This window comes from Saccopteryx leptura, chromosome 13, assembly GCF_036850995.1.
Source record: "Saccopteryx leptura isolate mSacLep1 chromosome 13, mSacLep1_pri_phased_curated, whole genome shotgun sequence".
NCBI lineage: Eukaryota > Metazoa > Chordata > Mammalia > Chiroptera > Emballonuridae > Saccopteryx > Saccopteryx leptura.
This window is the reverse complement of record NC_089515.1, coordinates 1,871,431-1,898,974: the sequence shown is the minus strand read 5'-3', so window position 1 is coordinate 1,898,974 and position 27,544 is coordinate 1,871,431. Positions and strand designations below refer to the sequence as shown.

The 27,544-nt window shown below is 59.8% G+C and overlaps 1 protein-coding gene across 1 annotated transcript in view; it reads right to left on the bottom strand.

Annotated features, from left to right (window-relative positions):
* STK32C (serine/threonine kinase 32C) overlaps positions 1-22,606 on the bottom strand; it is a 49,442-nt gene extending 26,836 nt beyond the window's left edge. The window contains exon 1 of the mRNA XM_066354803.1: positions 22,244-22,606. Coding sequence (XP_066210900.1) covers positions 22,244-22,505 — 262 coding nt within the window. The 5' untranslated portion in view covers positions 22,506-22,606. The remainder of the gene's footprint in view (positions 1-22,243) is intronic.
* Positions 22,607-27,544: the final 4,938 nt, after the last annotated feature.

The following is a 27,544-nucleotide window of genomic DNA, read 5'->3' as shown; positions in this document are numbered from 1 at the left end:
TGCTCCCGCCCTCCTTCCCACCCTGTGAGGGGAGACGGTGCTCCCGCCCTCCTTCCCACCCTGTGAGGGGAGACGGTGCTCCCGCCCTCCTTCCCACCCTGTGAGGGGAGACGGTGCTCCCGCCCTCCTTCCCACCCTGTGAGGGGAGACGGTGCTCCCGGCCTCCTTCCCACCCTGTGAGGGGAGACGGTGCTCCCGCCCTCCTTCCCACCCTGTGAGGGGAGACGGTGCTCCCGGCCTCCTTCCCACCCTGTGAGGGGAGACGGTGCTCCCGGCCTCCTTCCCACCCTGTGAGGGGAGACGGTGCTCCCGGCCTCCTTCCCACCCTGTGAGGGGAGACGGTGCTCCCGCCCTCCTTCCCACCCTGTGAGGGGAGACGGTGCTCCCGCCCTCCTTCCCACCCTGTGAGGGGAGACAGTGCTCCCGGCCTCCTTCCCACCCTGTGAGGGGAGACGGTGCTCCCGCCCTCCTTCCCACCCTGTGAGGGGAGACGGTGCTCCCGCCCTCCTTCCCACCCTGTGAGGGGAGACGGTGCTCCCGCCCTCCTTCCCACCCTGTGAGGGGAGACGGTGCTCCCGCCCTCCTTCCCACCCTGTGAGGGGAGACGGTGCTCCCGCCCTCCTTCCCACCCTGTGAGGGGAGACGGTGCTCCCGCCCTCCTTCCCACCCTGTGAGGGGAGACGGTGCTCCCGCCCTCCTTCCCACCCTGTGAGGGGAGACGGTGCTCCCGCCCTCCTTCCCACCCTGTGAGGGGAGACGGTGCTCCCGCCCCTTCCCACCCTGTGAGGGGAGACGGTGCTCCCACCCTCCTTCCCACCCTGTGAGGGGAGACGGTGCTCCCGCCCCTTCCCACCCTGTGAGGGGAGACGGTGCTCCAGCCCTCCTTCCCACCCTGTGAGGGGAGACGGTGCTCCCGCCCTCCTTCCCACCCTGTGAGGGGAGACGGTGCTCCAGCCCTCCTTCCCACCCTGTGAGGGGAGACGGTGCTCCCGCCCTCCTTCCCACCCTGTGAGGGGAGACGGTGCTCCCGCCCTCCTTCCCACCCTGTGAGGGGAGACGGTGCTCCCGCCCTCCTTCCCACCCAGTGAGGGGAGACGGTGCTCCCGCCCTCCTTCCCACCCTGTGAGGGGAGACGGTGCTCCCGCCCTCCTTCCCACCCTGTGAGGGGAGACGGTGCTCCCGCCCTCCTTCCCACCCTGTGAGGGGAGACGGTGCTCCCGCCCCTTCCCACCCTGTGAGGGGAGACGGTGCTCCCGCCCCTTCCCACCCTGTGAGGGGAGACGGTGCTCCCGCCCCTTCCCACCCTGTGAGGGGAGACGGTGCTCCCGCCCTCCTTCCCACCCTGTGAGGGGAGACGGTGCTCCCGCCCTCCTTCCCACCCTGTGAGGGGAGACGGTGCTCCCGCCCCTTCCCACCCTGTGAGGGGAGACGGTGCTCCCGCCCCTTCCCACCCTGTGAGGGGAGACGGTGCCCCCGCCCTCCTTCCCACCCTGTGAGGGGAGACGGTGCTCCCGCCCTCCTTCCCACCCTGTGAGGGGAGACGGTGCTCCCGCCCCTTCCCACCCTGTGAGGGGAGACGGTGCTCCCGCCCTCCTTCCCACCCTGTGAGGGGAGACGGTGCTCCCGCCCCTTCCCACCCTGTGAGGGGAGACGGTGCTCCCGCCCTCCTTCCCACCCTGTGAGGGGAGACGGTGCTCCCGCCCCTTCCCACCCTGTGAGGGGAAACGGTGTTCCTGCCCTCCTTCCCACCCTGTGAGGGGAGACGGTGCTCCCGCCCTCCTTCCCACCCTGTGAGGGGAGACGGTGCTCCCGCCCCTTCCCACCCTGTGAGGGGAGATAGTGCTCCTGCCCTCCTTCCCACCCTGCGGGCGCTGGGGACAGGCACTCACAGGCAGTGCGCTGCCCGCAGGCCCAGGACGAGCTGGGGCTGTGCTGAGAATGCCCAGAGCACCGCCGCGGGGGGCCAGAGATCACAGCCCCCCCCCCACAGAACCACCCACCACGTGCAGGCTCCCGCCATCCCCTCCCTGGCCACGTACCCCCAGGCAGGACCAGAGCACCAGCCAGGACAGAAGAGCTTCCTGGCCACCACGCCCGGGCGCCAGGACCCGTGTCTTCCCTCTCTGAGCGTCACCCTGGTGGTTTCACCTCCCAACAGCTGGGGCTGCCCCTGTCCCTGATAGCCACAGGCTTCTTTGCTGGTCAGGCCCCCACCTGACCAGCAAAGAGCCTCCTGGTCACTCGCTGTCCTGCTGCCCCAGGGGCCACCAACCCAACATCCTGGCCACCTGCTGCCACTCCTCCAGGCACTCAGCCAGTGGAGCCAGTCCATGTGTCCTGTTCGTCACCAGAGGAAGGGGACAGAGAGAGGCACGGGATAGGTGACGTGACAACTGATGGGTCTGGGGAGGAGGGCGGGTGTCCACAGCCCCTGAGCCTCCTCTCTGCGCTGAGCTACCGGGGCCGAGGGCCCCCACAGCCTCTGCTTCCCCACAAAGGGCCACCACCACCAAGGACATCCCTCCATGCCGCAACACAGCTGCCGATGCCAGGGGTGAGGGGTGGGGGGTGGGGACAGGGCTCACCCTGGGCAGCATGTGGGCACCACGGAGTGGGCCAGCGCAGGAATGGGTCTTGGGTGGGGGCTGCACCTGGTGCTCGCAGCCCAGGGCCTGCGCTCAGTGACTGTCACCTGGGGCAGGGGGCTGCCTTGCAAAGGCCTTCCCTCCACCCAGCGTGAGTGACCCGCACACCGCGGCCTCAGGGACAAGGGTTAGCCAGAGGAGAGCCGGAGGGGCAGGTACTACCAGAGATCAGAAAAGGCCGCTGTGGCCGGCCTGTCCCGCGGGCTCGGAGACACCAGAGCTGCCACGGAGCCGGCGTTCCGGGCGGGGCTGCCCTCACCGTGTGACCGCGAGCAGGCAGCGTCCCGGACGCACTTACCTGGGACGCGGGCTCTGCTGGCGGGGACGGCGGGTATGGGGACAGGCCGGCTCCACCCACAGGGCCGGGCCTGTGGGGCCTCTGCAGGGGCTGGCCACACTCCCTGGGGGTAGAGGAGGCAGGTGAGGGGACAGTGCGCCCACCTCCAGGGTGGGTGGAGATGGGAGAAGACCCCCAGGCGCAGGAGGAGCCAGGAGGGTCCAGCCTCTGCGGAAGAGCCAGAGGCCAGGGGGGAGGAGACATGGGATCCTGGGGAGGGAGAGACCGGTGAGGCAGCCGGCCGGCTCGGCTCTGAGGTGGGGTGACTGAAACCACCGTCTGCCGCCGCCCGCCTCCCCCAAGGTCCTGCCGGTGAGCCCACTCCCAGACTGCTTCTTGGGTCCAGCAGACCCCGCCCCAACCACCCCACCCCCACCACAGCCGATACTCAGGGGTCTTGGAGAAGGGGGTTCAGGTGGTGGGGGAGCCAGGCAGGAGGGCTGGGCTGAACAGCACCCCCTGCCTGTGTGGTACAGAATGTGATCTCCCTGTCACACATCCCCAAACCCCGGGACTCGCTGGCAAGGCCCTGGGGAGAGCCACGGCTTGGTCTCCCCACTGGCCAACCGAAGGCTGGCCTCCTGTGGATGCAGAGACAGGGCGGGAAGAAGACCAACCGAAGAGGCCCGAGAACGCCAGCAGGCACACCTGCTCCCCGGAGGGCCGGCCGGGGTCCCGGCGGGAGGGAGCAGGTCAGGAGGTGGGGACTCTCGGTGCAGAACGCCTTCAGGAAGGGGCAGCCCCAGCCCACAAAGCCATCCCAGGCGGACATGGGGCTGGCCCCTAGGCTTTTGCAATGCGGCAGCCAGGACCACCTGTCCTGGAGATGGGGACAACCCAGCACACAGCAGCACAGACTTGCGGTGCTGAGTGAGCAAGACACTGCCCCTCGGGGCCTTCACGCTTCAGCTTGGGAGGTCGATGGCCAAACAACGGACAGACGGGAAGTAGAAAGCAGAGCAAGACTGCCCACTCGGGCATGCCAACACTCACGTTCCAGTGAGCGGGTCCACCTCCCCAGTGAGAAAGCAGACATTTTCAGACCGGACTGAACAAACAGGGCTCAGCCACACGCCATTTGGGCAAGACCTGCTTCCAGTTTAAAGACACAGGCTGGGACGGAGACCACCGTATCCCGCGAGGACGGAATGGAAGAAAGGTAAGTGGCCGTGTTAATACCAAAAGAACTTTTGAAGCCAGGAGCGTTGCCCGTGACAAAGAGGGATGCTTCATTAGGGTAAGAGATGGCCGTCATCGGGGAGACCTGCCATTCTGACTGTGGATACAGCCGGTAACGGACCGAATGCGGGAGACAAAGCCAGACAGCAGGAGCGGAGGAAACGGACTAATCCACCAGGCTAGATCATTCCTGCCTTTGTTCGACGAGAGAAGGAGAGAAGATACAAAACACCGGTATTAGGAATAAAAGGGAGGCGTCCCGCAAACGTTTACACCAGCCAACTCGAGGACTGGGATGAAACGGACTGATGCCATTCTGTGAAAGACACGGATAACCCAGACTACTGTGAGGATCACGGGGACACCTGAGGACTCCGTATCTGTTCGAGAAACAGAGTGAGCACTCAAACTCTCCCCCAAACCCTCGAGGCTCCAGCGGCGTCCCTTGGGAATCCTAACAAACATTTAATGGAGGAACAACACCAACCCCACACAGACTTTCTCAGAACACGGAAGGAGGATGCTCCTCCTCCAGCCGTTCTACGGAGCCAGCGTCAATCTGATACCCAAACCAGGCATCTTCCCACCAGAACAAAAAAAACCAAACACCTGGAGCCACATCCCTCACGAGCACAGATGGGAGGACGATCGACGGATTGTCAGGAAACTGAATTCTGCGACGACACTTGTTCAGAAGTCAGCGCCGTTTTACCACCTTGGCTGAATAAAGACGGAAATCGTACCTCCAGCTCCACAGATGCAGGAAGAGCATTTGACAAACTTCCAACAACTGTGCATGATTTAAAAAAAGAAAAATAACAACAGTCATCACCTAAGAAAGAGGAGACTTCCTCCATCTGGAGAGGAGTCTTTGGGAGAGCTCAGATAACATTCTATGGACTACTTCCCGGCGAGATAAGGAATGTTCCCACTGAGATCGGGGGTAGGCAAGGGTGTCTGCGGCTCCACGTTTGTTTGCCACACGCTCGAGATGCGGGACCAGGCGGCGAAGGTGTGAAGAGTAAAGGACAGAAGTGTCTTTACTCAGGAGCGATGTGACGGTGACACAGAAAACCCTAGGAAGTCTACAAACAGGTGAGTGCGGCAAGATGTCAGGATACAGTTAACTGACATCGGTAACTGTATCCTGTACCGATGTATACTGTATACTGTAATGGTCTCTTGTAAAAAAAAATGTCAACTATGTAGCGATAAGTTAAAATGTGCAAGGCCCGCACACTGACCACCATGCAACAATGCCCATGGAAATGCAAGTGGAGGAGAAATGCGCCACGTCCGTGGACTGGAAACCCCAACTCTGAAGAGGTCTGTTCCCTCTGAATTGATCCCGTTCCCTCTGAATTGATCGAGGTCTCCACGCAGCCCCAGTCCGGACCTCCACCGGCTGCTCTTAGGGAAGGACCCGCCGGCTCTCACACAGGACGGGGGGTGGTGGCGGGTCTGGAGCAATCAAGACAGTTTGAAAAGAAAAGGCAGGTTGTGGAGCAGAGACACAGGCTTTCAGGTCCTGCTGCGGAAGCCGTGATCGTCGGATCGGTGTGGCGCTGGGGTCAAGATGGACACATGGGTCGGTGGGGCAAAGCGGAGTTCAGAAAAAGGCCCCCGATTGCCAAGGCAGCGACTTTCAAGGGGAGGGCTGAGGAGGCTCCCTGGGGAGGGGGAGTCATTTCAGCTCGTGGCACTGAGTCACGCGAAAAGCCACGCGCGGGGGGGGGGGGAAGAGACAGAAAGAGAGAAGATGGGAGAGAGAGAGAGAGAGAGAGAGAGAGAGAGAGAAAGCCTGCACCCTTCTTACCGATACAAGAACCAACAGGAAATGGCACATAAACAAAAACTAACAGCTCAAACGATAACGAGAGATAGGAGATAACGATAACGATAACACAGGAGAGCTCTTAGACTCTTAGTGACCACAAAGAGTTGGGCAAATATTTCCTAGAGGAGGCACAAAAAAGAACAAGTGGCCAGAGGACTGGACTTCCTCAAAACGAACACCTCCTTTGCCAAAATGACCGTGAAGAACTGAAAGGGAACGGGGCATTCGCAGGCGGGGCCCAGCCAGCTGGCCACAGGGCTGACCGCAGCAGGGCGTGGGGGCTTGGCCAAGGGGCTGACCGCAGCGGGGCGTGGGGGCTTGGCCACGGGGCTGACCGCAGCGGGGCGTGGGGGCTTGGCCACGGGGCTGACCGCAGCGGGGCGTGGGGGCTTGGCCAAGGGGCTGACCGCAGCGGGCGTGGGGGCATGGCCACGGGGCTGACCGCAGCGGGGCGTGGGGGCTTGGCCACGGGGCTGACCGCAGCGGGCGTGGGGGGCTTGGCCACGGGGCTGACCGCAGCGGGGCGTGGGGGGCTTGGCCACGGGGCTGACCGCAGCGGGGCGTGGGGGGCTTGGCCACGGGGCTGACCGCAGCGGGGCGTGGGGGCATGGCCACGGGGCTGACCGCAGCGGGGCGTGGGGGCTTGGCCACGGGGCTGACCGCAGCGGGGCATGGGGGGCTTGGCCACGGGGCTGACCGCAGCGGGCGTGGGGGGCTTGGCGGGCTGACAGGGACACTGGCATTCCTCTTTGACAGCTGTGATGGTCACACAGCAGCACCCATCTCTCAGAACTCACTGGATCACGTCCATAATGTGGAGGAGTTTTATTTTACGTAAGTTCTACTCCAGTAAGACGGACTTTTCAAGAGAACCCTGTCTCCTCCTGGCCTTGGGGAGCGGAGCCCTGCCTCCCGCACACCAGCTCAGCCACCCTCTCCTCCTGGCCTTGGGGAGCGGAGCCCTGCCTCCCGCACACCAGCTCAGCCACCCTCTCCTCCTGGCCGTGGGGAGCGGAGCGGAGCCCTGCCTCCCGCACACCAGCTCAGCCACCCTCTCCTCCTGGCCGTGGGGAGCGGAGCCCTGCCTCCCGCACACCAGCTCAGCCACCCTCTCCTCCTGGCCGTGGGGAGCGGAGCGGAGCCCTGCCTCCCGCACACCAGCTCAGCCACCCTCTCCTCCTGGCCGTGGGGAGCGGAGCCCTGCCTCCTGCACACCAGCTCAGCCACCCTCTCCTCCTGGTCTCTTTGGTTCGAGTCGACAAGCAAGACCCTGTGGAGTCCAATGTGACCGAAACGCGGCCCTGTCCTCGTGGCCTTCCCAGCCCTGGAGAGGGACCCGTGCTCACATCAGGAGGTTCCCGGAGAGGGTGCCTGTGCCCTGGCCTGGGTCACCCACCCCGGGCCCCGCGGCAGGAGGCCGGCAGGCAGGGGCACAGCCCCTCAGACCGTGGGCTCCTCCCTCTCGTGCCCTCATCCTGAGGACGAGTCCCCGCCCTGCGCGGCAGCTCCGTGTTTGAGCGGCAGAGAGCTGCGCTCAGAGCGGGAGAACCCGCCAGGGAGTGAGTGGTAATTACGGAGACTTTCTGAACCTCTCAATTAGCTCGGCCGGCAGACGAGCGGGCGCGCCCCTCTGGGGCACTGCACTTCTCTCTAATTAAAAGGAACCCGAGCTCATTTTGTAAAAGTTTCTCGAGAGTCCACTGGACACGCGCACGTGAGTCCAAGGCCGGGACCGCCTGGCTCCGGGTGACCATCATCCCCTCCACTTTCTCAATCCAGATGCTCCCGCTCCAGCACCACACCGGTGGCCTGAAGATCTGTCACCCCAGCGAGAGGGTGGGGCTCGGCTTTGAAAGGACCCTCGGGGCAGGGTGCCGCCCATCAACCTGGCCCCTCCAGGGGCGTGGAGAGCCCGAGTGGGAGAGCCAGGTGAACAGACCTCACCTCCCAGCTCCCACACCAGCTCTGAGACCTGCCGGCCCAAGGACACTCTGCCTGCAGAGAGGTGGACACAGCCACCTGACTCCAAGTCCACCCGTGGGCACAGGATGGCTATTCTTAACCTCCTGCCCCACAAGCCGGGCGCTAGCAGTAGGAGGTGGACAGTCCGCCTTCCTGTTGTCCCCACGGAGAAGAGCGCGGGAGGTAGAGGTCACGTATGGGGCCCATGGTCAGCCTTGCCTCCTCCCCCAAACACCAGGCCTCCCTCAGGACCCAAGGCTCCCCCTGCAGGGGCTCCTGAGGTCCCACAGAGATGACAGAACCGGGAGCCCCAACGATTCCAGCTCCTTCTTAAAGAGGCAGGGGCAACGCCGGGGGTAGAGCCAGAGCCGCCACCCCCCCAGCCCTCCATGCGGTGGACGGCCAGGGCAGCCCCAGGGGAGTCCGCCTATGGTGTGCACACAGCCAGGGCCCTCACTGGGCTGAGGGCTGGGGCTCGTTTGCTGTTTCTCGCCCCTGCACGCACACGTACACAAAAACATACAAACAGGATTGCACACAGGCACGCACACACAATCCCACGCGCTCACACACACATACATGCTTGCGTATCCATGCGTATCCATGCTCACACACTCATAGAGACACCCATACACAATCTCACACTTGCACATTCAGACATGTGCATTAATACATTCATACCCACAACCTCTGCACATGAACATCCACTCTTACATGCACACCCCACATTCGTGCATACATTGTGTTCACACACACATGCTCACCCACACATGTACGCATCCTCACACTCACATGTGCACACATGCTTGTATGCACACACACATTTGAACACGTTTATTCAAACACACAGGCACGTTGGCCCCCAGACCCCTAGGACAGCTGGGATGGTTAGGCTGTGTAGCTGTGCAGGTCACAGGCCTCTGCCCGTCGCTGGCAGACCTGGTCCTGGCCTGGCTGCGAGGCCCACGTGAGCAGTGCTTCTCTGGTCTCGTCCGTGAGCTGGGGCTCTGACTGGACCCCGTCCCTAGGATGTCCTGGCCCTGGGAGGCGTGATGCCAGGGTGGGGACACCTGGAGACAACTAGAATCATCCCCGACACCCCCACACTGTTGGCTGCGGCTTCTCACAGATTAGGGGGGGCATGAGCCTGTGTTGGAGGCATGATTAACTGTCACCAACCGAAGTGTGCTGCTGGCACCGTGGCTAGAGGCAGCGATGCTGCTGACATCCCACAGCGCACAGGCCGGCCCACCACACCCAACGGCCTCCCAGACGCCCACAGGGCCGAGCCAGCCTGGCTTAGAGGAGGCCCCGCCCCTGCTCAGCCCGTGGACGTGCAGGGGCCCTGCAGTCAGAGCCACCCCCAGCTGCGGTCCCGGGGCCACCCCACGCCCAGTGACCCCCTCGGACGGCCCTGGACCCTCTGCGGAGGCGGCCGCCTGCCCTGGACACGAGGCACTTGGCTCATGGGCCTGCTCTGAGCTCCTGTCAGACGGGTGTTTCATAACCAGCCCACATACAAGCCTCCAACCTAATTCAGGAAAAGGCCTTCCGGGCAGCAGGGCCTGCAGCTGCAGAGACTCATCCGTCACATTTGGCCAGAAGGGAGGTGCAGCCAGCCTCCGTGTCTCCTTCCAGTGCCCGGGCAGGCACCCTGCCCCCTCCCCCACAGCTGCTCCTGACTTGTCCTAACGCCCAGCTCCCCAGCGGGTCCCTCCCAGTGTCTGGCCTGTGCCCACCACCCCGACCGCGTAACAGACAGCTCGCCCATCAGAGAAGGTGGAACAGTCGGTATGACTGGGTGAGAGCTAGGCTGTGAGGGTCCAAACAGCCGCAGGCTCCTCCTGCCTGGAGAGGTGGGGCCACCCATGCCTGTTGCCCCCGCGGTGCCCTGCTGAGGCCTCCCCAGCTCGCAGAAAACCCCGCCAAAAGGAGAGAGTCTCCAGGAGCCACAGGAGCGGCTCTGCGCTGTGCCTCGACTGCCCCGACTCCTTTGAAGGGTGGTGGGGACGCTGGGAGGCCTCTCGGAGGTCTGGCCGACTGCTCCCCCCCAAAGCTGGCCCTTCTGTGTGAGAGGCGGGAGAACACCAGCCCCTCCCAACCTGTACCCCTTCCCACTTCACACAGACAAGGGTCCCACCACCTGGAAACGGCCCCACCAGGAAAGCAAAGCAGGCCGGGCCAGAGGTAGGAGCTGGGGTTGGGAGGGGGGTACCTAGTTTTAAAGTGGGTTTGAAGGAGATGTGGTGGGCATGCTCTTGCCAAACCACTGGCAGGTGGCCCCTTCGGCCTCTGGGACAGAGCCGGGCCTTGTGAGTGTCCGGTTGACACCTGTGAGCAGACAGCCTGGGCCACTCTCAGGCCAGAGCGGGGTGGCGGGGGGGAAGGTGGCTGGAATCAGAGCTCACCGTTGAATGTGCTGGATCTGAAACCTCTCTGAGACACTCGAGAGGGGTGGTGTCAAGTCTGAGAGTGGACAGAAAAGGCTGGAATGTGGGAGGCAGGTCCCAGCAGATTTAAATGAGGGTGTCGTGAGCATATGGATGATATTTGAAGCCCGAGGTCGCCCGTGCGTGAGCCTGCCGCGAAGAGCATGCTGTGAGAAGGGGCCCCGAGGCGTTCCAGCGTCCCGTTCTGAAGAGCGGGACATCAGGACAGTGGGCGTCCTGAAAACCACAGGAAGAAAGGGGGACCGAGGAGGGGTCCAGAGGGTCCAGCCTGTCATGGGTCCAGGACGTAGAGGACTTAGCAGCGTGAAAGGGACCTCACAGGAGCTTTGGGGCTGTGGAGACACATCCTGACTCCAGTCAGGAGGGGCTGGAAACAGCAGGACAAATGCTTTCAAGGAGTTTTGCTACAAGTGTGGAGCAGGGAGCCGGCAGCAAGCGAAGCCTTCTCACGAGTAGGAAATGAAGCATGCTGTGTGTTCACTGCAAGCCCTCATGGCAAATGCCTTCTAAATGCCTGCATGACGGCCTCCCGGGGACACAGACCCACGGTTCACTCCCGCCCACCCTCGGGAGCTGGTGGAGGACAAGTTATTAACCAAACGTGCACCTGGCACAGTGCAGAGCTCACAGCTGAGCCCCAGAGGCCCAGAACCTCAGAACCTCGGTCTGCTGGCCCGCCAGGCTCCCACTCAGAGCTGGCACCTTGGACAGCTCCCCTAGTCCTCTGTGCTGCCGAGAGGACCTCCCACAGGGCCACCAGGCCTGAGAGAGCTCACGCCCGAGGCAGGGGTGGGAGCAGGTGTCCCAGGCAGGGACAGGCACATGGCATCCTGGTCCTGGAGTTGAGAGGGGGTGTGAGGGACATGTTGGGGCTGATACGGTAGTCCGGGAGGCCAGGCATTCCTGGCCGAGGTCACTTAGGCGCAAGAAGCAGGAACAAGGGTGTGTGTGCCCAGTGACGAGCCGTCCGGAGCCCTGCGACCCCGGATTCCAGAACCAGGTCTTCATCCCACTCGCCTCTGAGCCCGAGCCTGTGCGGCACGGAACCAAGTGGAGCAGAATTTCTGGATCGGGGGCCCAGCACTGGTGCCTTTCAAGTATTCTTGCAAACTTTTGGTTAGAGCCGACGAAACACACAATAAGAAAACAGTGCCTGTGATGAGCATTCAGCTCAAATAATGGTTATAAAGTGAACATGCCCAGGAAATCGGTGAGCAGATCAGGACACACAGCCTTCCTGGGCCCCTGGAGGCGCCTCCCACCAGGGGACAGATCCGTGGCTGTCACCTGCCATGCAACAGAGTCAGCAGCACGAGCTGTCACTCCGTGACTCCTCACTGTGACGGGAGGCCCACGCGCATCAGGGTCTGGGGCCTGTGCTCTGGTCCCGGCTCCGGTGAGTCCACACGGTGCCATGTGGCCACCCACGCGTGTCTTGGGGTGCACGGAGGTGCACATTCTTTTGGGTCCACTCCGAGGAGCACTGTTGTAAGTGTCAGTGCCCCCAGCCAAAGTCCACTAACAGCAGCTGCTGCTGAAGGGGCCGGGTGTCCAGCTGCTTGCTCCCAGGGAGAAAAACTCACATCGTGGGGCACAGGCACCCGGTCAGAGGGTGTCGGGCAGGATGGATAATAGCGTCACTAAGATGGGCCAGAACAGAGCAAACTGTGGAGGAGGGAGGAATACGCCCCTTTCCCTGCCCCACTGCTGAGTAGGGACCTCTCAGCTCATCTGCTCAGGCCGTCACACTGGGACTCGGACCGTCGCCTCCACGGGCCTCAGGACGGCAGACTCGAACTGGACTATGGTACTGGCTTTCCTGGATCTCCAGCCTATGGACAGCGGACTGTAGGACGTCTTGGCCTCCAGAGCCAAGTGAGACAGCTCCTCTATTTCTGTACAATCCATCTGTCTCCCACCTGTCTGTTACCTATTGCCTATCTGCCTCTCTATCTAACTATCATCTATCTATCATCTATCTATCTATCTATCTATCTATCTATCTATCTATCTATCTATCTATCATCTATTTATCTATCTATCTATCTATCTATCTATCTTCTTATCTCTATATCTAATCTATCTCTCTATCTGTCTATCTATCACCTCTGCACATGCACTCACTATGGTCCTATTGGTCTGCATCTCTGACTCCCACAATAATGTATCAATATAGGTTCACTGGTTAACCACAGATGGACCAGACTCACTAATAAGACGTGAACACCAGAGGAAACCAGGTGTGGGGTGGATGAGAACTCTCTGTATAAGCTTCACAGCTTTTCTATAAATCTAATATATTCTAAAACAAGTTCACTAGGAAACCGTTTCTTTTTTCTGAGTGACATACATCCATTGTGCGCATCTGCAAGTGTGGACTGAAGGGTGGCGTAAAAACCCCGCAAACGGGTCTCGTGTGAGTGCCGAGTCCACGTGCGACACTGAACTTCTCGGCACTTTTTGTCTTGTCACTTTGTGTTACATAACGATGAGCTACAACGGAAATAGAAGGGTCATCCGGGCAACGGTGTCTGGCGGCTAGATGGGCGGCCATATGATTTATCATTCCAACCAGGACATGTCTAAGAGTGACCGCTATTAATAAGTATGCCCAGTCGACAGGCCTGGGCGCAACGGTCAGCAGCCACGTGGACGAGGGAACTGCCAGCTTCTTCCCTGTCTGGTCCCCCCCCCCCGGTGTCAGGGACCCTGGAAAGGAGCCAGGGGGCTAAGGCAGGGGGGGTAGGGGGCCGAGAGGAGCCTGGGATAGGAGCATGGGGGTCACCGCGTCAGGAGGCAAAGGCTCTCTCTTCTACCTCTGAACTCCGGTCACCTGTTTAGTGCCTCCCCCCACCCCACCCCGTGCCCAGCTCAGAGTCGCAGCTGCCCAGCGCTGGGGGAGGGGGCTCTGTGTCCATCGTCCTGCTCATTCTAATCGCCGAAGGGAAGGGGCCTCGGATCCAGATGACAGAGGAAAGACGTTTTAAAGTAACAGAGCATTTTGCCTGTTTGTATTCGCCGACCAATTCTGTGTCACACCGTACCCTCTGCAGGAACCACCGTAGAGAACAGTGCCCGGGGCTGTCCCTTCCCTGTGGCCCTGCACGTCTGGGCGCTGTCCCCTCGCTGCCCCAGCCACTCCTCTGTCCTGACTCCTGCTGTCCCAGCACCTTGCAGGCTGGACAGCTGGGCCCACCCCTGGGTGGCAGCCCCGCGGCCCGATGGGGCCAGGACTGGTCACCACTGGAGGTGGGCCCTCCCCTCCCTCCCTTTCCGCACACCTCCCCCCTTCTGTTCTGTCTCTTCCTTCCCCGTCTCCACCAGAGGCTGACATCTCAAGTGATCCTTACTGCCTGAGGAGCTGGTCTGCAGCTTCGGAACTCAAGCTGACTTTGATACTTAGAAGGCAAAGAAAAAAAAGAGAAAGAACTAAGGATAAGCCAAGCAAATGTGACCAGTGGAGCCCACAGTGGATGTCCAGCTCTCCTGCTACAGAGACCAGTGGACAAGGGAGCAGCCTTGTGACTACAGAGGATCCCTGTGGTCATTCGAAATAGGTCCACAGATTCTTCAACCTTCCCGCCAAAGTCCCTTCTTTTGATGGTGGGCCCGACACCCGCTGTGACTTGTTTCTGATGGATAGAATGGGGGGGCGGTGACCATGTGTAACTTCAGAGGCTAGGTCCTAAAACTCACCAGTGCCACCTTGTGAGGTCATACAGCTACCTTAGGAGAGGCTCTTCAGTGAGGAGCTGAGGCCTCTAGCTGTGACCCATGTGGGGGACCTGGCTTGGGAGCAGGTTGTCCAGCTCCGGTCGAACCCTCAGATGACCGCAGCCTGGCTGACAAGCAGACGGCAGCCTCGCGAGGGACCCTGCACCAGACCTACCTGACCAACTCACAGAAACCACGCGGGTAGCGTTCCTTGTCTCAGATCACTGTGGTCTGAGGTAATTTGTTAAGCAGGGTAGGTAACTAAGAGACCAGCTCACCAGCTCACCGCGGGAATGGAGGCGATGGGCTGTGACTCCCAGGGGGCCCTTCCCAGCCTTCATGACTCGGGGCCATTCCAGCCTGGAGTGGGCGCCAGGCGCATGAATGAGGCAGCCATCGTGGGGGTTCGGGCTCTGCAGATGTCCCATGGAGCAGGAAGACCCGTCCCCACGGAGTCCTGTCCAAGTTCCCAGCCCACAGAATCATGAGAAATGATAAAAAATGGCTGCTGTTACATCCCTGAGTCACTGACATCAGGCTCCCTGGGCGTGAACGCTGCCAGGTGTGAGAAGCTCAGTGCCACGCCGCTGCCCTGTGCCACCAGGGTCCCAGTGCTGTAGGACCTGGGCTTTGAGCTGCACGGGGGACAGTGACGGGGACGACACAAGGGAGAATGGGAGGCCCAGAGAAAAGGCACCAGACACCGGGGCGGACGTCCCCACTCGCACCGGCTCGCGTGCAGGAAGAAACTCGAAGCCCACAAGACACAGGCCCGAGCGCCCGCCGCCACGCCTACTGCCCTCCTCGGAGAGGTCGGTCTGCTGGCTGCTTCTGGGACGAGTCCCGTCTCGTGCACACAGAACAGAGAGTCACGGTGTGAATTCTGGAGGCAGTGAGACCCTCCTAAGGTGGCTTTGACATCGCTGGGAGAAGCTGGGGGTGCTCAGCTCCTATTTTTAATAAATTGGGGGCGACCCCAAGTCCCTCCCCCACCACCTCTTTGGCTTCAGAACTTAAATAACATCAAACGGGGGTTTTGCATGATTGACAGGGGCCTGTGCCTGAGCTGGCAGAGCTGGCAGCGCCCAGGACCCGCTGTGGGTGCCGGGGTCCCGTTCAGGAAAATGAAGGGGAGGGCAGGAAGTGACCTGTCTCATGGCTGGACGAGCCTGGCCACAGTGAGCCCTGGGCCTCCTCTCTGCCCTCAGCCAGGCTGATTTCGGTCGGTTGCCTTGTTTTTTCCAAAGACAGATTTTAGGTCAATGAGGAAAAAGCATTTTTTGATGAAGCAGGCATCCCAGTTTTTTTGTTTGTTTGTGTGGGGGGTTTTTTTGTTTTTTTTTTTTGTATTTTTCCGAAGCCAGAAATGGGGAGGCAGTCAGACAGACTCCCGCATGCGCCTGACAGGGATCTACCTGGCACGCCCACCAGGGGGCAATGCTCTGCCCATCTGGGGCATTGCTCTGTTGTGACCAGAGCCATTCTAGCGCCTGAGGCAGAGGTCATAGAGCCATCCTCAGCACCCGGGCAAACTTTGCTCCAATGGAGCCTTGGCTGCAGGAGGCGAAGAGAGAGACAGAGAGGAAGGAGAGGGGGAGAGGTGGAGAAACAGATGGGCGCTTCTCCTGTGTGCCCTGGCCGGGAATCGAACCCGGGACTCCTGCACGCCAGGCCGACGCTCTACCACTGAGCCAACCGGCCAGGGCCGCATTCCAGTTTTTAAAAATAACAATAATTTCATTAATTACAGCTTCTCCCGAATGGTCTCTAATTTTGATCATTAAAATCATCCTGCGTGCTGGACCAATGTGTTTGGGGAGCAGGGAGGAGCCCAGAGTGTCCTCTGTCCTCCAGGGCACCTGGCCAGTGTGTGCCCACTCCCCGGGTGGGAAAGAGGCAACTGGCTCTGAGCTTTCCACCAACCAGGGGACTGGGACCACGGCCACAGAGCACAAGCCCTTCACCTAAGAACTGAGGGGTTCAGGAGAGACCCAAAGAGCTTGCCTGGGCCTGGGCCCCCCCAGGAGGGCCTGCTTGGTGAGAGCACCCATCGGCACCCCAGGGTGAGTCCCAGCGGTGTGGTGGCTGACCCTGTGGTGTCCCTAGCTCTGGGACAAAAGGATGGGTGACCAGAAGGGCGGAGCATCCGCACACGCTTCCGCACGCTGCCGGGTGGGGATCAGAGGAAATCGGCCCAGCCTCTGCTGACCGTGAGGGAGAGGCTGGGGCTGCAGGGTTGGGGGAAGATGAAGGATATGAAACGCTAGTTACACAGGTGACAGGCCATGCACCTGTCACCAGGAAAGGCAGCCAGGAGCAACACGGAAGCCAACACAGAACCCACAGCGACAGCCACACCACGCCATGCCACGCCGTGGCCCAACCTGACCACCGGCGGGAAGTTAGAAATCTCCCGACCGACACCTGTCCTGCATCAGGGCAGGTGCCAAGGTCACCCAGCCAGGTGGGCTTCTGCCCTCACTCAACAATGACACCAGCTGGACACTAGAGTGTGTCCACAGGCCAGCAGCAGTGACGTCTCCTGGGGGGCTGCTAGGAAATGCAGAGCCCAGACCCCGCCCATTGCTCAGGGTCCCAGGGGCTGGGCCCCTGAGGGTGGAGGTGCCGCTCAGCACACCCTAACCCCGTGGGGCTGATGCGTTTCCACGGCATTCCCGCCCCAGACCACCTCGGAGTGCCGTCCTCAGAGAGAAACCCTGGACAGAAATTACCTCCAGTGAGTTCTTGCAGCTTTTCTCAGCTGGAAGCTGGGTGGTTACATTTTTAAAAGAAAACAGGCTTATTTTTAGCGTTGTAAAATGTACAAGCAGATGGATAGACGTGCAGAGCTGACATTTGTTACATAAAGAAGTGTGACAGTAGTCCCGTAGTCCTGAGTCCATTTGAGACCGGCCCTGCCAGCTGCAGGGAGAGGGAAGCGCCAGACCCCGTGGCTTCCCAGAGGTCTCCCTGGTTCACCCTGTGCTTCCCGGGGAACCCAGGAAGGAATGGTCAAAGTGGGCTGGACCACATGCCCTCCAACCCAACTGGAACCCACCCCCAGACCTGGGGCGCCTGCACTGTCTCCCACTGGGAAAGGACCCCTGTGTCTGCAGCCACCAGGGCCCCTGTGTTGTGGGGGAGGGGTGAAGGGCTTCCAGCCCAAGCTTGGCCCACACATGGAGAACCAACCTCTCTCCCACCCCTCTTTTCAGGGTCAGAAGGGAAGGAAAAAGGCACCTGTTAAAACTCAAATCAGTGCCCCACTGGAAGAAGATTTAGTAAACCAGGGCTAGACCGACGCTGGGAACTGCAGCCCCAGCAGCACGATGGGGACAGCCACACCTGTGCTCAGCCCCACTGGACCCTCTGGGTAGTACCACGAGGAACATGGGTCTACAAGGCAGTAAGTAGGCCAGTCAGGCCTTCTCTGCAGGGGACACAACCGGCCGCCCGCAAGGCCCAAGGAAACAACTCAGAACCGGTGGCAGAGTGGCCACACACAGGGCAAACACTGTGGGAGTCACCGTATCCCGCACCCCAGCACGAACCCAGGGTGAAACTCCCGTTCCCAATTCAACAACAACAACAAAGACAAGCAACTGACACACAACAGGAGTACATTTTAAATGTAGGAACCGCCCAACTGTGCACAGCCTAGGACAGCACACAAAGCACGGGAGGAAAACATTCCCGTTCTACCTGGAATGTTTGTCTCAAACGAAATTTGTGATGAAAACTGAAAAAAAAAAAAGTGAAACCACAGAGGAGAAAAAGTAGGTGCCGATTGGTTTCCAAATTGGATTATTCCCGCCTGGGCTGCCCGGGAACAGGCTTCTGTAACCCGACACCAGGACGAGACACCGCCAGGACCGAGGACGCTGATGGATTTGACCACCTGAACATTAAACACATCCGTACCAAAAAAAACCCCAAAAAACCCAAAAACAAAACCAAGAGCTAGCAACCTTACCAGGTGAATGATGAGCACGTGTGGGGAGCTGCTCACAGGAAGCCGTTATGTGTTGGGAGTGGTGAGAAGAAGAGGGACAGCAAACACCCCCGTTGTGACCAGGAAGGGCTGGTCAGAGACGGTGCCCCAACCACGGAAAGCAGAGGTGACCGATCTCACTGGTGGTCAAAGAAACTCGAAGTGTCCGTGCAACCTCTTCACCTTCCAGACTGTCAAAAAATGCAAACACCCCCAACGCCCACAGAGGACTCCGACAAAAGTACTTTCTGGCCCCTGAGAGGAGCCTCCCTTTCCGGCTGCCCGCCGAGAGCAGGCCTCCCCTTTCTCTCTGCTGCGGCCCCGCTGCCGTTCAGTAAGGTGTTCGTGTGGCTTTGTCGATGGCGGCTCTCCCCATGGCCCCCTCTGTCCGGCGATCCCACACGGGCGGCACCCGCGTCTGTTGGACCCCCGCTGCACACCCGAGACAGCGGCTGGCTCGTGACGGGAGCCGGGCAGGTGCATCGAGCCACCTGACATGGATACCCCTCTGACGTGGCCTCGTGGGCAGAGGTGAGCATACAGCTCTGTTCGTGGCTAAACTGTTTATGGCATTTAAAACGGAAACACCCAAATGTCTTACCATAGGGAATTAAGTAAAGAACACTCTGTCTGCACAGAGAAAAGTGACAGAGCAGTGATTGTAGGCCCTGACCGCCCATCATAATCACCGGTGGCGGGGGGTGTAAGAGGGGGGGCAGTGCTTCAAGATGTACTGATGCCTGAGCTCCCCCCCCAACTCAACCCCAACAAAGTCAGCCCACGTTTCTGGGGGCAGGGCCCGTGGAGTCCAGGTCACAGCCAGGGTGGAGAATTGCCGCTGTAAATTCAGCCGACCAAGGATGCTGCAGTCAAAAGACATGCACAGCACCCGGCTCGGGGGGAAAAGCCTGTTATGACAAAACCATCTATGGAGCTGACCCTGTTCCCCTGTCAGAGGAAAGCCGTGCCTTTCAAGACGGCCACATGCCCCTGGGAAAGGCTGGGAAGGTGCCCGGGAAACTCCTCCTGGAGTTACAGGTATGGATGTCTCGGTTTTCCTATTACGTAGGATAATTTTAGAAAACAAAACAAAACAGGAAAGTATGAAATTCTTACAAACGTATGCATTGTAATGCTTCTGTGACTAGAAGAAGACAGAGGCTCATTTTTAACTTTAAGGAAAGGTGACTTGGTAACCGGGTGGCCCTACTGCCCGCCCGCCCGCACACCAGCACACGGGCCAGGTTCTGCGCAGCCTGCCAGGGTTCCCTTACTCCCGGTCTCTCTGGGTGAAGGCACACCTTCTTGGTGACCAGTTACTCCCTCCGAGCAAGCTCATGCCACATCAGGTGTGAGACAAGCCATGGTGTTCCCCAGGCTCCCCAGCGGGTCAGCCGGAAGGTGCTAGACCCCCCCTCTAGCATGGAAGATACCAAGACGAAGAGCAGTGAAGAAGGCGCTTGCCCAACAGCACGGCTCTGGAGCAGAGCAGCAGAAGAAATGCAGGTCGTCACCTAGCAAGTTTAGTCCCTAAAAAGAATTGCCCCCGGAAGTCAGGGAGGGACAGAACGGGAGGAGGGGGTGGAAGGGAGAGGTGCAGAGGACACTGACCAGGCCCTGACCCTGCCACAGAAGGATGATAGCTACAGATTCCACTGGATTGGTAGGGACAGGGGACCGTTAAGATTTTTCATATTACAGCTCTGTCTTTTTAGTTGGAGTTTACTAAATGGCGCAGGTTGGGGACGGTGCCAGCAACTCAGAAAAGAATACCAATACCCCAGCCACGAAAAGCAAAGGTGATCAATCTCATTGGTAACCGGAGGGTAGTTGTTCAATTACCCTCTTCTTTTCTTTTTTTCCTTTTCTCTGCATACCAAATTTGATATATTAATGGGGTGTTTTAATAATAAATAAAAAGGCATCAGAAGGTTTCCCATTGCCATAGCAACCATGCAGTCCCAGTAACTGCGAGTCACCAGGGCTACACCGTCACCTCTCAAAGCCCCTCTGCAGCGGGGCTGAGAGGGTCATAAGATGCTATCTGGAGGCGATGGGTGACTTTACACCCTCATCCAGACAAGTGGTGGATTCAGGGGGCACAGCTCCCCTCCTGAAAGATGTCCCTTCCTTCTTTCCATTCCAGATAAACCCATGGCCTTCACGCTAGGAGCTGTACAACATTCTCTCTGCGGACACGGATGTGACTCCTGAGCCTTATGTGTCCTGATGGTGACACACACTCATGGAATAAAAGTGGCTGCCCACCCAGATCACATCCACAGCCCCCGAGCCCAGAGACAGGCGTGGCCTCCTGATCTCACCAAAGCCCAGGCAAATCCTGATCATGTGTTCAGTTCAGGAATGTGGCCACCGTGCCCAGTGATGAGCAGATGATCAATGGCCACATGTCCTAAAAACAAGCAAGCACCTGGAGCCAACACCAGTTACCCACCCACCTCCCACAAGCCAAGACAGCTGGGACCCTGTGCTATTCTTCCACAGGCAAATAAGGGGGTGGGCGGGCATGGGAAATGACTGTCGAATCAAAGTACGAGCATCGTAAAGCGATTCCGCGCTCTTTTTTTGCCTTTTTAATCACTCTCGGATCCTGAGACAGAACTCGCTGAGCACATAGAAGAATTCCACCCTAATGAGCCTACGTCAGTGCCTCCATCTCTGCCTCGCAGGGCTCGATGCCGAGGTGAAGAGTGGCCGTGGGTGGCGGACACCGGCCAGATCTGAAGTCTGATGTGCTTCCCAGCTGTGTTCTCCTCCTGCACTCAGAGGCTAGGTGCACATCTGCTCCCTGATTAGGTCCTAATTCACTCTGGGCTTCCTTTACTTTGAACACAGATGCTCAAGACAGAAACAGATAACATGAAACAGGCGCAGCAGTGAGTTCTGCTGTCCCCGAATTCAGAGCACAGTGAAAGGCAGCCCCAGATTGCACTGTGCGGGGTGTGGCTGGTCCTGAATGTTTGTCTGCAGAGTGCAGGCATCCCTGACCTGCGCCGGACTCACCAGGGCCAGCCCTGCTCCCACCCCACCCCCCACAGCACAACAGAAGGTACCTCATCACTCCCTCTGAGGATGGTGAGCACCTGACCTGCACACTCACCAACACTGGCCTCAGGTCGGACTGTTGTAATGTCCTGGAACGCTTAAATTATTTATCGGAAATAAATAGCTTGAGCTCTCGTACCGAGCTGCGCTCTAAAATGATAAGGGATCCATCCTACCTCTGAAGGCTGCCTACAAATGAAAAAAAAAAATCCCCATATTTCAACTATTTTAGGAAAATGTCAAAAAAACATCAAATGTGTCATCACCGTGCCATTTCCACGATCTGTGTGGCATCTGTAGAGAAGGGCTGGATGTGTGCCTGTGAATGTGTCACAGTGCCCCAGAGGTGGCCACTGCACAGCCACCTCCCTTCCAGGTGCTGAGTTAGGGGTGCCTGCTGCCCAGCAGGGCCCCAGAGGTGTGCCTGGATGGGTAGCTGCTGGTCACCTGCTTTCCACCAGCACCCACTTCCCTATGGCCATTCAATGGACACCTGTGCTCTGGGTGGGCAACTTTACCTGGTCCCGGAGGACCTGACAGCAAACCAGTTGACCAAAGGGCAGGTCTGTGCACAGAGGCAAGGCCATCTCCACCGCACAGCTGAGAGCAAAGGTTGGGCATGCCGGTGGCCACGTGCCCATCACTCTGGAGACTGAGAGCGAGGGCTAGGGGCCCTGAGCCACTTGTGGGACACAGGTCTCCCTTGCACACTAGGCACAGCACAGGTGCAGAGTAATGAACCGAGCGGCACACTGCCCCTAACAGGAAAATGAAACCGTACAGCCCTCGGTACAGCGGCTGGTGTCGCACCCAAGGTTAGAGCCACCTGACTGCTACTGTACACGGAGGATGCATGCGGGCACGCTGGACACGCGTGGGCACCACAGGCACTGTCCGCGAGTTTCCCTGGAAACCGAGTGGCTCCATGACGGCTTCCCAACCCGGGGCTGCGGTGTCTGAATGTGAGGAAATCCTACCGCCACGGCCCTCCTGCGAGGGCGCGTGGAGTCCCCACGCTGTTCCTGGAGCTACCCGGAGTCCCCGGCGTGCAGCCAAACTCACCGTCCTCCTTGTCGTCAAACACTGGCCTCCGTGCGGGGGCCGCCGACATGGACGAGCTCATCCTCTTCTTCCACTTGCTCCACGCAAACAGGGGGCGCGGCTGCGCGCGGGCATCGCCCGAATCCCGGGCTCGAGGCTGGCCGGCTGCGGGAGGCTGCAGGGCCAGGGGCGCGTCAGGGCCCGCGGGGCGCACGCGGCCGGAGGGCGGCGAGCCGGGGGGCGCCGAGGCGCTACTGCCCCTGCGCTCGGCGCCGCTCCTCATCGCGGGGCCTGGGTGCGCGCCGCGGCGGGAGTACGGGACATGGCCCACCCGCTGGGCCGGGGGCGAGTGTGGGAGAGGCTAGCAGCGGCCGCTGTGCGCCCCAGCTCCGCGCTCGCGGGTCCGGGAGGCCGTGCAGGCTCCGCCGACTGAGAGCGCGCGGGGGCGGGGCCGGGGCGGGGCCGGCGGGAAGGAGTCAGGGTGCAGCCCAGCGCCCGGGGCGGAGACGGGGCGGGACTGGCGCGGGGGGCGGTGCGTCGTGCTTTATGTGCACCGTGCTTTGTACCCAGGGTTCCTCTCCGGAGGGGCCAGTTCATCCCGGACCGACTAGGCGGCGAAGACAACAGTGAGGGAGGAACGGCCATGGTCCCCTCCGAGTTTCCTGAAGGCCCGCCCCTAAAGGATAGAGTCCTGGGGAAGGGACGGCTCCGCCCGACAATGCGGCGGAGATTCGGTGGTTCCGTGGAGCCTGCCCACCCCTGCTGCCTGCGTGAACAAAGCCCGCCCTCGGACTATCGCCGCTCGATCTGGGGAACCTTAAACGTCAGCCTGCGGCTCTGCGCTTCGCAAGGTCGCGCCGGGCTCGGGATGAAACAGCTGCGCTTGGACCGAGGCCGGGTCCCGCTCAGGCTGGCAGCCCTGAGGTGCTGGTCCGAGTGCGGATCCCGCCCTGGGGTTGCAGGTGGCTCTCGGGACTGCGCAGCGGGAGGGAGCGGGGGAGGACTAGGGAGCGCGGCTGCAGCAGGGCTGGTGCGCGAGCCCCTCCCCGGGCGGCAGGCCCAGAGCCTGGCTGAGAACGCGTGCGCACACGCCTTCGCGCGGGTGGTGGGGGCGCTTAGCACGTGCACCCGCGCTTTCAGGGTCCCCTTGGCTGGGTCCCCCTCCCAATGCGGTCGCCAGGGCATTGGTGCTAAACCTCCTGGGTACCGTGTGTCTGAGTCGTCCAGGGTCCCCATGGCCCTGCCCAACTCCCACAAGGGTCTGGGCGCTGACTGCTGGTCTCCCAGGGGCCTTTGCCGTGTATTTGGGGCGTGCGAGGCGCTGTCTCACGCCGTGCGCCTCCATCCCTGCTTGAGCAGTCAGGTGAGATCGCCTCGTGCCCTGCGCCTAACACTGTGTCGCTGAAGGAATCATTTTTGTTATGGATTGTTTGACTTTGACTTTTGGAAGCTTTTACCTCCTTAAGTTCTGCCTTCTAGCCAGGCCACAGAGCCAGCCATGCCTTTCCACCCTGTGAAGTCCGGGAAAGCCTTCTGCTGCAGCACTGTGAGAACCGATGCTCCACTCAGGCGATGCATGATCACCAGGCCCTGCGGGTCTCCCGGTCTCCGTCTGCCATGGCATGGGGCGCTACATTTGTCCCTCACCCCATCTCTGAAATTCACTGTGGCTCCTCTACCTGCTTGACCAATGAAATGTTAAGTAGGCCTGTGTCATTTCTGAGCCTCGCTTTAGGAACAGTGTTCAACTGGCCAGATGCTATTTGGGGACCACCTGCCCACCAGCCGGGGACATGAAGGGAGAGGGAGAAAGCAGCACAGTGCTGAGCCATAGCCATGTGGGGTTATTTTTACCACAGCATCACCTGGGGTAGCCCCGCCACCACCTACTGCAGGACCCCTGGGTCTCTAGTTTCTGGCCCCCTAGATCGGGCTCAGCCTCCTGAGCTCCCTCAGCGCTCTGTCCTGGGCTCCCTCCCACAACTGCCACTTCCCGGGAGGCACATAAAAGGCACTCAGCACGATGCCTGCACCCAGGAGCCTCAGTAGGGCTTCACCCTGCTCGGGGCAAGAGCAGGGGTGTTCTGAAAGAGGAACCCTGTGCAGCGAGGCGCACACAGAACCCCCTAAACCCACTGCAGCCTCGGACTCCCCAGGGCATACAGACTGCCATGCTCCTCTGTCTCCTCTTCCACCAAGACCTTCTAACAGGGAGGAAAAGGAATAAAAAAATTTTTTAAAAAAAGTATAACTTTCCCCCTCAGAGAGGGGATATTAGTGGAAAACATGTTACTGGATTAAAAGGTGGGCTGGAAAAGTACTGAGAATGTTGGAGAGACTGAGGCCTTGGAGCTAGCAAGCCCACAAGGAACATGGGGGCCTAGACACAGGAGGGGGGTGTTGGGCTGACTAGGGCAGTAGAGCCCATTGGGTAGGGTCTCCTCCCCACCCAGGGCTGCTGGGGCTGGACTGGCTTCTCTGGATAGAGGGAGCAGGGGTTCCTGACTCAGGGACACTAGGCCCAACAGAAGACACAGTGAAGGGAGCTGCAGGGACTGGTGGGAACATCTGCACACTGAGCACCCCAAAGGCCAAACCAGGCACCTGCCCCTGGTCAGGAAATAGAATCTCTTCTATTTCCTAAGATCTGGGTCCCTTCACAGGCTCCAGTGGGACAAAAGAGGAACCAGTATAGCCAATCAGCCTGACAGCCGGCCCGTGGGCTCAAGGCACAGCTCTGACCAGACCTGGCCCCAGGATGATATCCGTGGTTGCTCAAGGATTGGATCGGAGCCAGGACAGGCTGAAATAGGGTACAGTGTGGGTAGGGGCAGAGGAAAGGCTAAGAGCAGCCTCAGCTGAGAGCAGACCAGGCCTCTGCACCTCTGGGGTGACAGTGACATTCTAGGCAGCTAGGGATGGGTGGTGGGGGGGGGGACTAAGGCTGGCACGGGGCTATCCGTGAGTGGAGAGGAGGCAATGAAGCCAACAGAGTGTCCCTGAATGCCTCTGGGTGTCCACGCTGATCAAGAACCTCTTCTGTCTTGTTCCAATGACAGGAGACCATCAACAGCCCAGTAACCAGAAAAGTTGATCCACAGTGTCCAACATGTGGGCAGGCACAAGCAGGGTCATGGGATTTGGAGATCTTTATACGTATCTCACCATTTTACCTTTTCCAAGGAGAACGTCATTCTGGAACAGGTGGGTGAGGTGACATCACCAGCCCACACTTCCCTCCGATTCTGGGGCTGGTCACCTCTGGCAGCCAGACCTCAGAGAGCCGGCCCAGCCCTGTCCCCACCCAGTTGCTGTGACACCGAGCACAGAGACATCCTGCCCGATCACGGCCCCGATGGGAGCACCCAGTACTGCCTCTAGGTTAAAATTAAACCTTGGACTCTGCCCCAGGTCAGGGACAAGGGCTACATGGGGAAGAGAGATGGGGGGGGGGGGTGATCCTTTCCCCCGACCCTTACTTCTGAGTCAATTTGATACAAATTCTAAAGTCTTCAGAAAGAGAGGCCAGTCCAGTTTTCTGCATCTCCTGGCTTTCTGAAGTTGTCCTCAATCCTCTTTTTAAAATGGGCTTATCATCTTCCTAACTCCCTGATTCATTTGTGAAGCTACAAGCTAAGGCAACTCTGCAACACAGTTGCCACCGTAACCTCCCCTGGAGAGGTGGCACTGTCATGCTTCCAAGGTCGTGGGTCTCTAAGGGGACATGTCAGCCCTGTGTCTCAGATAGACTCACAGCCCACTCCCCATCCAGGCAGCAGACACCTGTGGAAAGGTGCTGGGCCTGGAGCCGAGAGGCCAGGTCAGTGGTCTGGGCAGGGATGGAGACGAGGTGACATTGTGCAGCCTGTCCGACCAGTGCGGAGGGCCTCTTTGCTCCATGGAGGTCCGGCCCAGGCCAGGGGCCAGCGGGCATCATGGTTGTTGGTGCAGTTCTCATCAGATGGTGAGTCCGCTGGCTCTGTGACCCCACAAAGGCCCCTGTAGAGAATTCACTTCTCTATTTTAGTCTTGTTGTGGGGGGAGGATGTCTACCTTCTTGTGTTCCCCTTAGATGTGTGTGGGGAGCCAGGCGGCTAAGGGCTTGGAGCTCTGGGGGCCCTCCACAGACCCAGAAGCCATCTCAGGCTGCTGTGACCTCCCTGCTCTTCTCTCTTCCCTGTAAAATCGGAGTGACAACCCACCCCCTGTGTGGTCTGTGTCCAAATGTCTTCTTCTGGTAGAATAGCAGCCCTATAGAGTTAGGGCCACTTGTGTGACCTCACTTTACCTCTGTAAAGACCCGACCTCCAAGCAGAATCACATCCTGAGGGGGTTAGGAATTCGATGTATGAATTCTGGGGGACACATTTAGCCCATAATACCCACCCTGGGCTCTCTTGTCCCCTGCCTGCCCCCAGTCTGGGTTAGTGGCCAGCCAGAGGACTTTCCTTGTTTTGGAGTCTTCCCATCCAAACTGGCAACTCTACACTCAGTCTTACTCGTCTGAGAAACGTTTGTGCTATGGGAGGTCTCCTGAGACTCCTCTTTCTAAGAGTTGTCCTTGTCCTGGTGAGCAGCTAGCTACTGTCCGTCCATTTCAGGACTTTCTCTTGTCCTGGCCTCTGAAGTCCAGCGCTTGCTGACCATGAGCGAGGCTGCTGTGAACATCTGTGCCCGTGTGTGTCCTGATGCATCTCCACACCTTGATCTCACTCAGGGAGACCACTAGTTCAGACGTCGGGCCTCCTGAACTGTGAGAGGACAAATATGGCTGTTGGAAGCCACCAAAGTGTTTGCAAACAAATACACTAGCATTGAGATACATGTTTTTACCCTATTATATGTGAATTTCAAGATGATGAAAGTCCATCAGACATTGCCCTGAAAAGGATGATCTCCTTCAGGCTGTCGGCCTGAAAAGTGTCCTTTCCCACGTGTTTAGGCAGCTATCCCCCGGGGCCCGGTGTCCGCAGACCCAGCTCTCTCCCACCATCCCGCAGATGTCCCCCTGGTGCCCGTGACTCTCAGGCCTCCGCACCCTTGTCCTCTGTACCGAACGCCCAACAACCTCCCCCTCTGTGTCGGCGACCTCCCGGCAGAAGAGGCCTCAGGAGGGTTGAGGGTGGGGCATCTCCTCTGGGGACACCGCAGAGCGCTGAGGCCCGCAGGTGCCCTGCGCGCACGCGCACCAGGCCCTTCACGCAGCTGGGCGCCTGCATCTCCATGGCGACCGCGAGCACACCGCGGCATCCATTGTTGGGGTGCCCTCCCCGGCGCTCCCTGCGCCCTGGCGTGCTAGTGGCGGGGGGGCGCAGGTGAGGA